We start from the raw sequence: 17,133 nt of genomic DNA on the forward strand, positions 1-17,133 counted from the left end.
TTTTTCTAACCATGATACAATCAAAACAAAAACTATTATCACATATTTAAACAAAAAAATCATAAATAAGCAAAACCAATAACTTTGAACTTCTGGAAAACAATCTTCTATACTAAGTTACAAGGGATATCAAATCCTTCATTATAGACTAGATTTTAAATAGCGTAACTAAGAAATAACAGGACTAAAAATACTAATAAAAATTGTGGGATGTGGCCAAAATTCCAATCAAGAATGAATTCATATTTTTTAATGAATTTTTTTTAAATTTTTATTTTTACTTTATTTTACTTTACAATACTGTATTGGTTTTGCCATACATTGACATGAATCCACCACGGGTGTACATGCGATCCCAAACATGAACCCCCCCTCCCACCTCCCTCCCCACAACATCCCTCTGGGTCATCCCCGTGCACCAGCCCCAAGCATGCTGTATCCTGCATCGGACATAGACTGGCGATTCGATTCTTACATGATAGTATACATGTTTCAATGCCATTCTCCCAAATCATCCCACCCTCTCCTTCTCCCTCTGAGTCCAAAAGTCTGCTCTACACATCTGTGTCTCTTTCAGCCTCCAGTTCTCAACCGTGTCAGTCTCACTGATTCCAACAGAGTAGTGTCTGTACAGGACAGACAGGTATTAAGTCAAATCCCAAGGGGATCATGCTCCCCAGGGAGCCTGTCCTCTCAGGGGTGAGGGGATGAGAAGCAGTGGTATGTCAAGCTCTGTATAACCAGCTCTCCCAATATGAGCCCATTTCCCCTATCCCCTGGGGCACAGAGCAACCAAAGAACCTGGTCCACAAAGTTCAGTCACAGCTGGGATCTCCTGGCTTCCAGGAATGTAGCCCTGAGCTTCCTGGGCCCTCCTGTCCCCAGATCATGCCCTGCCTGGAAGCTGTGGCCTTGATCCTGCTTATCATGCTGGTTCCAGACCCACCCCGGGGAGCTGCTGAGAAGCAGGGGGTCGCAACCACGGGGGACCCACGGAGCAGCTGGTGTGAGGATGTCCGTTACTTGTGGAGAAAGTGAGTGTCTCTGCTCCTCCCTGCATGTCATTGAAAACCCCTTTGCCTGCCCCAGCATCACCACCCTCCCTCCCTCCGCCTCCAGGGAGCCCTTCCTGCCTGCCCCAGCATCACCACCCTCCCTCCCTCCACCTCCAGGGAGCTCTCCCTGCCCACCCCAGCAGCGTTCACAGCCCTCTTCTTCCTTTGAGTTCTTTGTCACCAGCTGAGATGTCACTCCCCCACTCAGAGGCCTCCCTCTGCCTGCCATGAGACAGAATTTGGGCTGGGAGGGAGGGAGCTCCGGCCTTGGCTCTGCCACTGCCTTATCCCTGAGTGACCTGAGACTTGGAGCCTCACTCCCCTCATTTATTCAGCAGACATGGTTCTGTAGCTTTGCCGGCTTCTCAGGTTGTTGGGAAGATGCCCGAGTGTATAACACTCACCTCTCTGAGCCTCATGGGAGAGCATCCTTCCTCTGTTCCAGGCATGGCTGGGGAGGTGGGTGGGGGTCACCTACCGAGGTCTCATAATTTACCATAATGTGGGGCATGGACCGGATGCCACTTCTTTGTTACAGAGCCATGAGCCGAGTGGAGGGCAGGGGAGAGGGACAGATTGCTGGAGAATGTGATGTTGGATTTGGGTCGCTCTGGTGGGGGAGACTTGGTCCTCAGAGAAAAGGGAGGAAGGCAGAGTGGGAGTGAAGGTGTGGAGGTGGGACAGGCAGGCAGGCTGCTTAGGGGGTGTTGGTGGAGGATCAGGGATCACCTGAGTGCCCAGGAGATGGAGGAAGGGAGCGGACAGGCTCCGACAGCCCCAGGCCTCTGCCAGCTCCATCCAGAGCACTTTTCCTTGTTGTTCAGTCGCTCAGTCATGTCCAACTCTGCGACCGCATGGCCTGCAGCATGTCAGGCTGCCCTGTCCTTCACTGTCTCCCCAGAGCTTGCTCAAACTCATGTCCATTGAGTCGGTGATGCCATCCAACCATCTTGTCCTCTGTCTCATCCACTTTCTTTCAGCTGGAGTTTTGTGTGGTCGACGCTTGGGGTGACAGCCATGGCCTTTGTGACTGGAGCTCTGGGCTTCTGGGCCCCCAAGTTTCTGTTCGAGGCCCGTGTGGTGCACGGGCTGCTCCTTCCCTGCTTTCGGGAGCCGTGCAACAGCCAGGACAGGTGAGGGACATCTCTGCTCTTTTTTGGCCACACAGCCAGCATGCAGAACCTTAGTTCCCTGACCAGGGATCGAACTCATGCCCCCTGCAATGGAAGCGTGGAGTCTTGAACGTGGGACTGCCAGGGACGTCCCCAACATCTGGGCTCTTGATGGGGAAGTTCTTGGTTTTCTGAGTCCCAAGACTCAGTCTCTGGGTGGACACCAGGACTCGGGGGCCCACTGGCCTGGTTCTAGCTCAGGCAGAGCTCTTGCTGCTGAGTGGCCACAGGCCGTTCCCTTGTCCTCTCCGGGCCCTACTCCCTGTCTTCTCACTCTTGGGCCACTGTGAGGGTCCAGAAGGCACTTGGGGGTGAGTGAGGCTTCTGTGGGACCTAGGGAATGGTGGGATTTCTAGGCAGCCTTGCTTCAGAGGGACCTGAAGCATGAGGTTGTCCCATTTTACAGATGGCAAACTGAGGCACTAAAGGAGATTGTGATTTCTTTTTTTTTGGCTGCACTGTATGGCATGTGGGGATTCAGTTCCCCAACCAGGGAACTGAATCCGTGCCCCTGCAGTGAAAGTGCAGAATTTTAACCACTGGACCGCCTGGGAAGTCCCAGGATATTATGATGTTTATCCTGGCTCTACAGCTAGATTCTTATCTCCCCAGAGGCAAAGACTGAGTCCAAAAGTCCCCCAGCAGCTTGAAAAAGTGGAAAAATAAGCCAGGACTCCATCCCACTTCAGGCATTCACTGGCTGTGCATTCCTGGGCCGGTGATTTCCCCTTTCTCTGCTTCAGCCTCTTCCTCTAACTTGGCTCCTTCCCAGAACCTGAGTGAGAAACTGACATGGGAGTTAGTGTTTGGGTCCCAGGGCTGATGGACCAAATGTCCACACACTCAGTAGCTTCGAGCAACAGAAATGTTTCCCATAGTCCTGGAGGCCAGAAGTCCAGAATGGTTTCACTGGGTCAAAACCAAGTTCAGCAGGGCCACGCTCCCGCGAGAGGCTCTCGGAAAGCCTCCTCCGGTGCCGCTTCTGGTGCCTGTGGGCGGCCTCTGGTTGAGGCCGCATCGCTGCATTCCTGGTCACATTGCCTTGTCCCCTTCAGTCTCATATCTCCCTCTGCTTCCCTCTTCTAAGGACATTTGTAGCTGCACTGAAAGACCCACCTAAAAAGTGGAGGAAAATTTCTCTAGCTCAAGAACATTAATATAGTCACATCCACAAAGATTATTTTGCCCATACAAGGGAACAGTCACAGGTTCCAAAAGTTAGGACATAGATGTCTTGGGTGGGGGCATTGTTTAGTCTACCCCAGGATGGGTAGAAAGCCCTGGTTTTGCATAGATCTTAGCTTTTTTTTTTCTTAAATATTATTTATTTGGCTGTGCCGGGTCTTAGTTGTGGCATATGGGATCTAGTTCCCTGACCAGGGATTGACCTCAGGCCTGCTGCATTGGGAGCGTGGAGTCTTAGCCACAGGACCACTGGGGAAGTCCCCAGAACTTACCTGTTCATACACCCTCCTTAGGCTAAGCCCTCGGGTAAGGGTTGGATGGGAGCAGGAAGCCACAGTACGCAGGATTCAAGCTCAGCCAGAGGGAAAACTTCCAATATCCAGAGCCCAGACAGAAGGGGCAGCAAGGGGCTACTGAGTTTCACACCCCTGGGGGCATGTAAGTAGGCATTGGATAGCTGCTTGCCTGGGCCACTGTACAGGGGATCAGCACAGAACTTTCAGGCCTTGAGGACCCTCTTGGCTCTGAGAGTCTGATTCTGGGGCTGCGATGTGGGGGTGGGGACACTTCGTGGTAGGTGTATCCTCTGTCCACCCCTCTGATCAGGGGCTCTGGGGGGCCCCCATCTAAATCATTTGTCCGAATAATCAATCCTGAGTCTTGGAAAGGTCTTGAGAAACCTGCCAAGTTCGGCTCAGACCAAGACTCAGAGGCAGATAGCATTCGTCTGGATTCGGGGTCACTTGACTGGGCTGAGCTGGAGCCTGGTACAGCCTGGAAGCCTAGGAAGGTTTGGTTAAGCACCTTTAGCTGCCTAAGGACACACATGCTTTGTTCAGTAGGAAGAGAGCCAGGAGACCCTGGTTTTGCTGGTGTGGGTCTGTGTGGCCTCAGGCAGGTCCCTGTCTTCTCTGGAGATTTTTTTTTTTGGTGACATTCAGTTTGTCAGTAACCATGGTCTTGCATCTGTTATGTTCTTACGCCTTGGTGGGACCCAGGGAGGTCATGGCAGGCACCTGGCACTTTTGGAGAGGTCTGGCTCTGGGAGAGGATCCTGGCCAGGTGGAGAATGGTTGGTGGTGGCGGGGTGGTGCTCCAGGAAGAGGGAGGAGTGTGGGCCAAGACAGCGAAGCTGGAAAATGTAGGGTACGTTTAGAGAATTCTCAATCATTTGTGCAGAGTGAGGGAGGGAGAAAAGAAGGGAGGTTACACAGGTCATCGGAGGCCAGTGCTGCAGTGCTGGCCGGGAGCTTTGAGGATGACAGGAAGCCAGTTAAGGGCTGGAAAAGTCTTAGTTACATTTGTTGTTTTCAAGAGTTCATTGCTAGTCAGTCTCAGCATCCCTTTGCCCTTCAAAGGAGGCTTGGGTCCATCCTTTGGGCTAGGATGGACCAGCAGGATGAAGATGTATATTCAGATCCTGGTTCTGTCACTTACTAGCTGGGTAGTCTTGGCCTTGACCTTTTTTAACCTCACCTTCCTCACCTGTTCACTTGGGAACTTCTGGGAGAGATTAGTGAGCCATTTGCTTAACATATATCGCTTGTTCCAGACTCTACGCTCCCAGCCTAGAGTCAAGAAAGTAAACCAAGCCTGGTTCTGCTCTCCAGGAATTCACAGTCTAGTGAGTGATCTTGATGATAGAGACGCAGAAGGTGCTATAGTAACTGAAAGAGTGAATGAATCAGCAAACGGACAGGAGAAAGCATCCCCAAAGAGGAGACATTTGTGATGGGTCTTGAAGGATATATAGGAGTTTGGTAAATAGAAAAATCAGTGAAGGGTGTTCTGGATGAAGGAATAAAGATATGAAGTGGGGACAGAAACAAGTCTAGGGGTTGAGGAGGATGGAATTGGGGTTTGGGGTTGAGGTCACTGAGGGTCAGATCAGGAAGGGCCATGTACACCACAATGAACTGGAATCAAATCTGTTGGGTATTTAAGAGCTGGTGGAGAATTTTAGACAGGAGCTGGGCAGGTACATGGTCAGATTGGTGTCCTAGAAAGCATCCTCTGGGGACCTGTATGGAGGTTGTCTTGGAATGACGTTTCTACAGAAAGAAGCTGCAAGAGGGACCAAGTGGAGTGGAAGTGGGCCCAAGAGTAGGTGGGAAAGGTAGTGAAGTAAGGAAGGGCTACTTGAGGGATGTTCAGAGATAGAGAGTGAAGGATGGAATCAAGAAGTGTAAAATTCCCAGGTGAGTGCCAGTATCATCAGTTCAGTTCAGTTCAGTCGCTCAGTCGTGTCCGACTTTGCAACCCCATGAATTGTAGCACGCCAGGCCTCCCTTTTCATCACCATCTCCTGGAGTTCAGTCAGACTCACGTCCATCGAGTCCGTGATGCCATCCAGCCATCTCATCCTCGGTCGTCCCCTTCTCCTCCTGCCCTCAATCCCTCCCAGCATCAAAGTCTTTTCCAATGAGTCAGCTCTTCTCATGAGGTGGCTAAAGTACTGGAGTTTCAGCTTCAGCATTATTCCTTCCAAAGAAATCCCAGGGTTGATCTCCTTCAGAATGGACTGGTTGGATCTCCTTGCAGTCAAGGGACTCTCAAGAGTCTTCTCCAACACCACAGTTCAAACACATCAATTCTTCGGCGCTCAGCCTTCTTCACAGTCCAACTCTCACATCCAGCCAGTATCATAGGAGCTCTATAAGTAAACGTTCACTTATCTCCATCCCATTAGTATTTGGGGCTGGAAGGCAATGAGGTTGGGGCTAGAGTGGGACTGTAGAATTAAGATTTCTGAGTGGGGCAGTTTTCAGTGCTGAGACAGTGCAGGAGGTTGCTGGTGATGAGACAGGCTGGGTGCTGGAGTGCTGGAAACGTCTCCCACACAGCCAGTGAAGTCCCAAGGATGAGGCAGGAAAGGGGATGGGAAGGGTAGGGGAGTACATGGATCCCTGAGCAGGGTCCCAAGGACCTAGGTTAGGAGGGAGGGGAAGAAGCCCACAGCCACATGCCCTGCAGCTACCAGATCATGTGGCTCAGCTGTAAAAAATCTGCCTGCAATGCAGGAGATGCAGGAGACATGGGTTCAATCCCTGGTTCGGGAAGATCCTCTGGAGGAGGGCATGGCAACCCACTCCAGTATTCTTGCCTGGGGAAATCCATGGACAGAGGAGCCTGGCTACAGTCCATGGGGTCATAAAGAGTTGGACATGACTGAACACACACACATACCAGGTCAGGCACTGGAGGGCAGGTGGCTGGACCCCTATCCTGATCCCACCGCTGACCAAGCCCTCTCTGCTCTTTTCCATCAGCCTGATTTTCGGGGCACTGACTGTTGTGACTGGCATTATTGGGGTCATCCTGGGAGCAGAGACTTCAAGGAGGTACAAGAAAATCAACCCTCAGGCTGAGCCCCTCATCTGTGCTGCCAGCTTGCTTGCTGCAGCCCCCTGCCTCTACCTGGCTCTCATCCTGGCCCCGACCACCCTCCTGGCCTCCTATGTAAGTGAGGGCCCTTTCAGAGGTGGGAGTGGGCTGCGGTGGGTAGGGAACTACTGTTTCGCATAGGCTGACACTGTGCCAGGTCTTCCCAAATGTTATATTTATCACTCCTTCCAGGTGAAGCTCTGATATTCCCATTTAAGAGATGAGTAAACTAAGGCATACCAAGAGCCTCAGCTAGGAAGGGGTAGAAAGCTAGGATTTGAGCCTAAGCTTTTCTGACTCTAAAGTGTGTCCTTTGAGCTCTTGGTTAATGCTTAAAAAAAAAAATTGTTCACTGCACTGGGTTTTCACTGTAGCACATGGGATCTCAGTTTTGGCATGCAGGATCTAGTCCCCTGACTAACGATTGAACCCCAGCCGCCTGCAGTGGGAGCGTGGAATCTCAGCCACTGGACCACCAGGGAAGTCTCTCCTAGTTAATGCTTTGATTGGAGATAATGGGACCTCATTTCTTCTAAAAATGATTCTTCTACTGTATTATTCTAGTTTAGAAGTATGCAGGGAAAGTCTCAGTCTTTTATCTTCTTCTCTATTTAAAATTAAATGTAGAATATTTGCCTGGAGGAGTGTCATAAGCTAGACCAAAGTGGGTAGATATAATGCCCTGTACTGTCCCTGGTAGGTGGCACCTCCTTTAAGGTATGAGTGTTTCTCACCAGCATCCTCAGCTTTGGTTGGGTTTCCGCTGAAATTCCTGGGAAATAGACAGGTTCTGTTAGCATTCCCTCCTACATGTGCTCTTATTTGGTCGTTATCATGCCCTTGTCCCTGGAGAAGGAAATGGCAACCTACTCCAGTATTCTTGCCTGAGAATCCCATGGGCAGAGGAGCCTGGCAGGCTATAGTCCATAGTGTCACAAGAGTCGGACACGATTTAGCAACGAACCCACCACCACCATATGCCCTTGTCGGAAAGGGTTTTTCTTATCCCCACTCAACAGATGGGAAAACTGAGGCCTAGAGACAGCCTCACCAACAGAGACAGATAAGCCTCTAACGCCGCCCCCGCAGGCTCCAAAGTCTATGTCCTTCATGCCGCATTGACCCTTGTCACCCCCGTGGGAGAGAAACAGAGGCTGGCATACACCAGGCCAGCCTAATAAATGCCTTAGTGCTTATTGGCCGAGAGCGTGACTGGGATCATCATCTCCAGCTGGTGGGGACTGAATGAGCCTGACCTTGCAGGGAGGCGGCGGCCCTGGGCAGATGGAGGCCCTGTTGAAGGCCTGTCTCTGCATTGGCTGGGCCCACGGAGCCCCTGCCAGCTCTGCTTCTGCCACTGTCTTGCTTGGCTCTGGGAAGTGGCTCCTTGGCTATGTTGCGGGGACACAGCTGTCCCCCCTCTGTAGCCTGGCGCATCTCCAGAGCTGGATGGCTCATCTAGAAATGACACTGCATCTTGGCTGACAAAGCCAGCTGGAGATTCTCTTTTCTGGGCCTGCCCTGGGGCGTGAGGGGCTGAGGGGCAGGAAGGTGGGCGGGTCTGGGACATGTCCACCTTCCTGTGTTGGGAACCTGCTCCTCCCTGTGGCTCCTGCAGGGGCCGGACGGGATCCCCAGAACTCTCAGCCTTCCAGAAGTGGTGTGGTTCCCTCTGGACGCCCTGACCAGGCCCCCCCGGCCACGTCCATGGCTCTGTGCTCCTGAGGTCCCGAGATTCAGGCTCCAGCTCCCCTCAACCTCCCCACGCCCCACCCCTGCCCACTAACACAAGTCACAAACCCTAACACCTCCAAACCGCCCCTCTTCTCTTTTTTCTTTTTGTAAATTTATCTCCTTAATGGACTTAAAAAAGTAATTTCTATTGATTTATCTCTTTGTGGCTGTGCTGGGTCTTCGTTGCTGTGCGGGCTTCTCTCTAGTGGTGAGCGGGGGCTACGCTCTGGTTGCCGTGCGCGGGCTTCTCATCACGGTGGCTGCTCTTGGTGTGCAGCGCAGGCTCAGTAGTTGTGGCCTGTGGGCTGAGTTGCTCCGTGGCACCTGGAATCTTCCCGGATCAGGGACTGAATCCGTGTGTCTCCTGCACTGGCAGGTGGAGTCTTTACCACCGGGGCAGCCTCTGCCCCTGTTCTCTTGGTCCACTCCGTCCCGTCTTGGCTCACACCTTGCTGTCTTTCTCTGGGACTGTCCCAAGAAGCCAGCTTCCTGGTCTCCTTGTCTTCCTGCTCCCCCACCACAACCTGTTCTTCTCGCACTGCCAGAGTGACACCACGGACCTTTCCTGCTCAGAAGCCTTGCATGGCTCCTTGGCGCCTCCGGGAAAACTAAGTCTGACTCCTCATCCTGGCATTCCAGGCCCCTCATGGATGGCCCTGATACCCTTAGTAGCCTTATTCCTATGTGGTCCTGCCATGCAGTTCCCCACCTGGTTCCCAGGACATGCCCCCTGCTCCCTACATCTGGGCTCTCCATCTGCTCTCTCTACTCCTCCCCTTCTCCATGTGCCTGAATCATTTGGGACCCTCACGGATTGGCTGGAGCACCGTCTCTCCATGGAGCCATCGCTCACGGCTAGGTCCTGCCCTCTCTCTCCATCCTCGCCGCTCTTCAGCACTGTCTTCCTCAGGTTCTGGTTACATATGCTCTGATCGCCCCTCCCAGCTGGGCCCAGGTTGGTTCTGATCTTTCTCAGCCCTCCTAGCTCAAAGCATGGTGTCAGGCAGGTGGGGGTGGGGTGGGGTGATCATTGCTCACTGTGTGAATGGTTGAGCGACCAGCTATTGTTGTTCATTCATTCTTTTCAAACAACTATTTATTGAGTGCCTACCAAGTGGCATGCTGGTTTAAATACTGCAGATATATCAGTGAATAAAACAGCCAAAAACAGCTCTGTTCTTAAGGAGTTCACATTCTAGTTGGCGGAGATAGCTAACAGGTAAGATATATAAGTAAAATTCACAATATGGTGAATTATGGGATATTTCAGGAAACAGTGTGCCAGGCAAAGGGAATGGCAACTGTAAGTGACCTGAGGCAGGAGTGTATCTGGTAGGTTTAGGGACCAACAAAAAGGGCACTGTGGCTAGTGTGGAGTGAAGAAAGGAGAATAGGACAGAGAGGTGATGGGGACAAAGTTTGTTGGGCCATGTGGGTGTTGGGTCGAGGTGGCTTTTACTGAGAGTGAGTTTTGTGTTAAGGAGCAGGTGGTCTGGCTTATGTTTATTGCATCTGTTGAGATGATCACGTCATTTGTCCTTTATTTTATTAGTATGGTATATTACATTGATTGTGTGTTTAACCAACCTTGCATTCCTGGGATAAATCCTCTCTTGGTTATGGTGTAAAATCATATTTATATGTTGCTGAATTTGGCTTGCTAGTATTTTGCTGAGGATTTTTGCATCTCCATTCATAAGAAGTATTGGTTTGTAGTTTTCTTGTGATATCTTTGTTTGGTCTCATAGAATGAGTTGACAAGCGCTTCTTCCCCTTCTATTTTTTGGAAGGGTTTGTGAAGGATTTGTGTTAATTCATCTTTAGACATTTGTTCAGATTCCCCAGTGAAGCCATCTGGTTCTGGGCTTTTGTTTGTGGCACGTTTTTTTGATTACTGACTCAATATTTACTTGTTATTGGTCAATTAAGGCTTTTTATTTCTTTTTAAGCCAGTCTTGGTAGTTTGCATCTTTCTAGGAATTTCATTCATTGTATTCTCTTATAATCTTTTTAATTTCTGTAAGGTTGGTAGTAATGTTCATTTGTGATCTTTGTAACTTGAGTCTTCTTTCCTTTTTTTTGGTCAGTGTAACTAAAGGTTGGTCAGTTTGGTGGCCAACAGTGGTTGTATTGACTTTCTCTATTGTTCTTCTGCTATTGACTTCTGTCAGTGAAATCACTCTGACTTCAGTGCTGAGAATGGACTTCCCATGAGGGTGGAGAGTGCAAGAGCAGAAGTGTCAGGGTGGTCAGAAACGGTTGGGTTATAGATACACTTTGAAGGTAGAGCCGTCGTAATTTCCTGATGGATTCAGTATGGGGTGTGAGAGAAAGAAGACTCAAAGGCGAGTGCTAGGATGTTAGCCTGTTTAGCTGGAAGGAGAAAGAGGCCATTAACTGAGATAGGAAAGTAGGCAGGAACAATGGAATCTTGGGGGAGATGAGCAGCTTGGTTTGGTACCTTCTGAGTTTGTGGCAGGAGGTTGACATCCAAGGAGTTGGATACACAAGTCTGAAGTCCCTGGATATGACACCACCCCTGAAACTTCAGAGGGTGGGAACTGGCTGCAGTTCACCGTGAAGGATTGTTAGTAGGTTTTGGAGACCTATGTGGGTCAGTATCAGAAAGGGTGGCCAAAGGGGGCTGAGGAATTGGCTTCTGTTCAAATTAGCTTCAAAATAGGAAGTCACTTGAGTGTCTTCCATACACCCATCCATCCATCCACCCCGCCATCCATCCTTCACCTTCTCAGACTGAAGGAACCACAGTTCTTCCTGTACTGTCTCTGCCAGTCCTGGGGAAATTGATAGGCTCCAGGGGAAATTGATGGGGCTTCCTGGGAAGGCCCACAGGAATGTGGGCGTGTGTGCTGGTGTGTGCATGCGTCTAAGTGTGACCGTATGCAGGTCTGTGAATATGAATGCAGATATATGTACGTTCACGTGTGTCCATTTCTGTGTACCCGTACAGTCAGGCTCTGTGTATGCTGCATGTACATGTATGCTCAGTGTATGTATGAACAGTGTGTATGAGTGTGTCTAAGGGTGCTGTTTTGCATACATGTCTGTGTGTGAGTGTGCGCATTCATGTGTATCCAGGCAAGCAGATAGTTGTGTGGGATGTGTGTACACATGTGTCTGCAGCTGCATATAGCTTTTCCCCCACTGCTTTTGTGGCTGCATTGCATTGGAAGGAAGGGTTTGGGGAAGCATCGTGGGCGTGCTCGTCCCCAATTTGCTGAAATAGGGCCAAGTCATGCTGTATGTTTCGTGGTGATGAGGTTTCCTGAGCATCTAAAGTCTGGTCTGGGGCCTCCTGTGGGGGAGCCTGTGCCCTGCGGCCCACCTGCAGGAGCAGAGGGTTCCTTCTCTTCCCTCCTTCCAGTCCCCTTGGCAGGGAAACTTGACTTCTCGGCTGTTAATTGGGATCCAGACGCGCACAGCAGGTCTTGGCTCACACCCTCTTCCTTGGCCTTCTTCCCAGAGCCGCTGCCCTTCAGAGGAGAAGGGGTTTGCATTCAGTGGAGGGACTGAGCTCAGGGTAGGAACTCCATCATCGCTGGTTTGGTAGCTGGTTGAACATTGGCACTACCCCCTTAGGTGGGCTTTGTGGTCCAGAGGGAGGAGTTAGAATTGGGGGATGGCAACAAGCATGCATCGAGGCATCTGAAAGACCTAAACCTCTTCCTGCTTCTTCACCACCTAGCTGTGTGAGTTAGGGCAAGATCTCGACCTTGCTGAGCCTCGATTTTCTCGGCTATAAAATGGGAGTGCTAGTACTTTCCCCTTGGTTTAACTGAAGAGATAAATGAACTTTGGGGCCAGTTCTAGTTACTATAGATACATAATGGAATTTAGTGGTTTAAATAAATAAGAACGCTTATTTTGCTCTTGACTTTGTAGTTTGGACAAGGTTGGGGGAGAGGGTAACATATCTGTTACCACTTGGGGTTAGCTAGGCTGAAGGGGTGGGAGCTGGATGTCAAAGGCTAAGGGCTGATGCTTGATGCTGGCTGTTGGCTGAGGCCTTAGCTGGAGCTACTGGCTAGAGCAGCTGCCCATAACCTCCCCATGTGGCTGGGGCCTGCTTACAACATGGTGGCTGGCTTCCAAGGACTAGAGTTTTGAGATAGCCAGGTGAAGCCGTATAGTCTTTGATGACATACCCTTGAAAGTTACAGAGCATCACTTTCACTGCATTCTGTTCTTCATTGGAGCTGTAACTTCTTGCTCAGATTCAAAGGGAGAGAGAATGGATTTACTCTTTTTGGTGGAGACTAGTAGTGATCTGAGAGAGCATGTGGAAATACTGCAGTGGCTGTTTTGGGAAAATAGTCTGCTCTGTGGCCCAGAGGCTCATCCTTCACTGAGCCCCGGGTCCCGTTGCTATCCAGCATTATGGTGAGCTATATCTGGGCACGCGCAGCCACGAAGCCCCACGGGTGTACCCCCACCCCTGCCCAGGTCGTCTCTGGTTCTGTGCTGCTCTTCTCGTCTCACAGGTGAGAAGCCTGGGAGTGGGCGGTCTTTACCCTCACATCCTGCTGGGCATCACGGGCTGAGGGAGCAGAGCTGGGGGCATGGCGAGGTGGCTGCAAGGCAGGTCCTAGCCAGGATGAGCAGAAATGAAGCTCACTCACTTACCCAGTATTTCCCAAGCATATCTTGTGTGCCGGGCACTGTTCTAGGCTCTGAGGGTGCATCATTGAACAAAGCAGGCAAAAATATGTGTGCAACAAAATAGATGTAAAATAGGGGATTCCCTGGTGGTCCAGTGGTTAAGACTCCATGTTTCCAATGCAGGGGCCGTGAGTTCAGTCCCTAGTTGGGGAACTAAGATCTCACATGCTGTGCATGTGGCCAAAAAAAAAAGATGTAAAATAAATGGTGAGTTAGATGGGGCTGAGTTCTGTGGAAAAGAACAGAGTGCAGAGAGTGGACAAGAAGAGGGACTGGGCTGTGCCAGGAGGTCAGGGAGGCCTCACTGAGATGGTGATGCTTCAGCAGGAACCTGAAGCCAGTGAGGGAAGGAGCCATGTGGATACGGGGGTAGAGGTGGGGAGAGCCCTCCATGCAGAGGGAACCGCAAGTGCAACGGCCCTGGGCGGGGGAAGCATACTGGTGTCTTCTAGGAAATGCAGTTGGAAAGGGTCCAACCAGGGCAGAGCAGAGGAGATGAGGTCAGAGGGAATGGTGGGGGTGGAGGGGGAGCTGCTGATTGTATGGAGCCCTGTACATCGAATGACTTTGGCTTCCAATTTAAGTGAAATGGGAAGCCATTAGAAGATTTCTAGCTCAGAGGTGATGCTCTGACTGATGGTTTGTATCAGTTAGCTATTGCTGAGTAACAAATCACCATAACACTTAGTGGCTTCAGTTAATGATTTATTCTTATGATTCTGTGAGTTGGCTGGATGGGTTCATGGCTGGGAACCAGCCCATAGCTCACTCCGTAGTTGCCTTTAACTGGAAGACTGGGTTGAACCTCCAAGCTGATCTCATTCATGTCTGGCGGTTGGCTGGGGCTCCTCCATTCAGTCTCTCATCCTCCACTGGCCCAAACCCGTTGCTTCCATTGTGGTCTCAGGGCCACGTTCTCAGAAAGCAGGCATGGAAGCCGTGAAGTCTCTTAAGGCTTATGCCAGGAAGAGCAGAGCATCGCTGCTGCCTTACTGCATTGGTTGAAGCAAAGGGTAAAGCTGGCCCAGTTTTCCCCTTGGGAGAGGACTGTACAAGGATGTGAATACCAAGAAGCATGATTCACTGGGAAGTGTTTTGTTAAATTTTTTAATTCATTTATTGCATGCAGGCTCTGAGTTTCTTGACCAAGGATTGAACTCATGCACCCTGCAGTGGAAGCATGGAGTCTTAACCACTGAACCACCAGGGAAGTCCCAGCTGGGGACTTTTTCTAACTACCTGGGCTTCCCTGGTGGCTCAGATAGTAAAGAATCTGCTTCGATCCCTGGGTTGGGAATATCCCCTGGAAAAGGAAATGGCAACCCACCCCAGTATTCTTGCCTGGAGAATTCCATGGACAGAAGCCTGGTAGGCTAAAGCCCATGGGGTCGCAAGGAGTAGGACACGACTGAGCAACCAGCACTTTCATTTTCACTTGTAACTGCCTAGCATGTGGCTTAACAAGGTCTTCCTGGCTGCTGTGATGATAACAAAATGAAACAGATAAGAGATAGGAAAATCCATTATCAGACTTTCCAATAATACAGGCAAGAGATGCCTATGGCTTGGATTGGGCTGGTTGTAGCGGAAGTGTGAAGAAGTGGTCAGATTCGTGGTGTGTTTTGGAAGTAGAATCCACAGAATTTCCTGATGGGTTCGGTGTGGGGTGTGAGAGAAAAGGATGAGAGAAAGGTCAGCTCCAGGGTTTTTGGCCTGAGCCGTTGGAAACACAGAGCTGCCATTTACTGAGATGGAGGTGCTGAGTTGTTTTTTCGGTTTTTTCTTTTGAAAAGAGTGGGATTAGGAGTTCAATTTTAGACATTTTGAATTTGAGGTGCCTTTTGGGACATTCACCTGCAGATGTTAAGGGGCAGTTGGAAATATATGAGTCTGGAGTTCGAGAGAGAGGTCTAGGCTGGTTATTTAAAGCCATGAGGCTGAATGAAATCAGCACGGGCCTGAGCTTGAATAGAGAAGAGGAGAGGACTGAGGCTGATACTCTGGCCCTTGACACGTCAGGGATGTGGCAGCCACATGCTACCACAGTAAACTCAAAACGTTGAGACCAGCAGTTCAATCCAGCACACTCTATCAGTGACCTTTCTATTTTTATTTGGGGGAAAATTAAAAAAAAAAAGCAAAACCAGAAAAGCCTGAAGAAGAAAATAACAGCTTTCCATTTTCTCATCCTCCAGAATCAGCTACTCTTAACTTCTTGGCCTGTTTGTTTCCACTTTTATGTGACCTTCCTTCTATATGTGTCTCTCGGTGTATAAACATAGGTTTATGTTTTTAGAAACACTTTTATTAAACTGGGGTTATATGGAAATTTTTCTCATTTCTTTTTAAAAAATTGTTTGACTGTGCCTTGTGATACGTGGGATCTTAGTTCCCCAACCAGGAATCAAACCCTTGCCTCCCACGTTGAAAGTCTTTAACCGCTGGACCACTGGGGAAGTCCCTATATGGTAATTTTAAAAACAGATTTATTGAGATGAAATTCATGTGCCATGCAATTCACCCATTTAAAGTGCAAAATTTAATGGTTTTTAGTATATTTGCAGAGTTTTACAATCGTCACCACATCAACAATAGAACATTTCATCACCTCAAAAAGAAACTTCCTAAGGGACAACAGAGTAAATGCATTTCTTGGACTTTCTATTAAAAAAAAGAAACTCCATAGTCATACAAATCATTCACTGTTTCCCCCAGCCATTGTCTATTCCAGCTCTACGTAACTGCTAATCTACTTTCTGTCTTTATAGATTTTCCAATTCTGGATATTTCATATAAATAGAATCATGTAATGTTTCATTCATTTGTATGAACTTCCCTGAAGAAATTGAATTGAAATCGAAGGAATTGTTTAACTTCATATTAGTTTGAAAGTTTTGGACTTATTGACGAATCCTGACCAGCTTTTTTTCTTTTTTAAAAAATATATATTTATTTATTAATTTGGCTGCACCAGATCTTAGTTGCAGCATGTGGGATCTTCTATCTGCATTGCAGCATGCAAGATCTTTAGCTGTGGCATGTAGGGTCTAGTTCCCTGACGAGGGATGAAACCCGAGCCCCCTGCGTTGGGAGCATAGAGTCTTAGCCACTGGACCACCAGGGAAGTCCTCTGAGTTCTTTCTTTATTGAATTAATATTCAATATAGTTTGAAAGTGCTACCCCAGTGGCTCAGTGGTAAAGAATCCACCTGCAATGAGGGAGACCCGGGTTCGATCCTTGGCTTGGGAAGATCTCCTGGAGGAGGGCCTGGCAACGCACTCCATAGAGGAGCCTGGCATGCTACAGTCCATGGGGTCGCAGAACTGGACACGACTGAAGCGACGGAGCACACAGCTGGCTTGGAACCATTATCAGCGATTTCCTCCTGCTCCTTTTCCTGGCCTTTGTCGTCCAGGTCGGGTTCTTTCTCCTTCCTCTCTTTCTTCTTCCTTCTCCACCTTTCTGTTCCCTCTCTTTCTCTCTCTCCTTCCTTCTCCTTCCCTCCTCCTTTCTTTCCTCCCCTCCTTTCTCTTCCCCTTCCTTTTGCCTCTCATCCTTTTCTCCTTTATTTTCCCTGCTTTCTTTCTTCCCTCCCTCCCTCCTCTCTGCCTTGCTCCCTTCGTTCCTCTTCCCCCTTCCCTCCCCGCCCTCTCTTTTTCTGTGTGTCTGCAGAGTTCACGTGCTGCTCACTTTCCCCAGCCTGGGTGTGGGCAGCTCTGCTCTGGTGTCAAAGTGCTGTAACGTAGTGTGGGGAACTCTTTGTTTTCTTCGACCCTCTTCCTGCCTTCTCTGTGACTCTTCTCTTCCCCCAAGGGGCTGCAGCTTGAGAGTTGAGTGTTAGGTTTTCTGTCACTGGAGGGAATTGCAGGGCTCAGGTAAGGTGGGGGTGGCTTTGTTAGAACACCTGGACGCTGCTCTTTCA

The 17,133-nt window shown here is 49.7% G+C and overlaps 1 protein-coding gene across 1 annotated transcript in view; it reads left to right on the forward strand.

Annotated features, from left to right (window-relative positions):
- The window catches only part of SPNS3 (SPNS lysolipid transporter 3, sphingosine-1-phosphate (putative)), a 42,593-nt gene that overhangs the window by 11,293 nt on the left and 14,167 nt on the right, over nucleotides 1–17,133 (forward strand). The window contains exons 6-8 of the mRNA XM_052658672.1: nucleotides 886–1,034; nucleotides 2,036–2,188; nucleotides 6,682–6,871. Of these exons, the coding sequence (XP_052514632.1) occupies nucleotides 886–1,034; nucleotides 2,036–2,188; nucleotides 6,682–6,871 (492 nt within the window). The remainder of the gene's footprint in view (nucleotides 1–885; nucleotides 1,035–2,035; nucleotides 2,189–6,681; nucleotides 6,872–17,133) is intronic.

Source organism: Budorcas taxicolor, chromosome 19 (assembly GCF_023091745.1).
Source record: "Budorcas taxicolor isolate Tak-1 chromosome 19, Takin1.1, whole genome shotgun sequence".
NCBI classification, from domain to species: Eukaryota; Metazoa; Chordata; class Mammalia; order Artiodactyla; family Bovidae; genus Budorcas; species Budorcas taxicolor.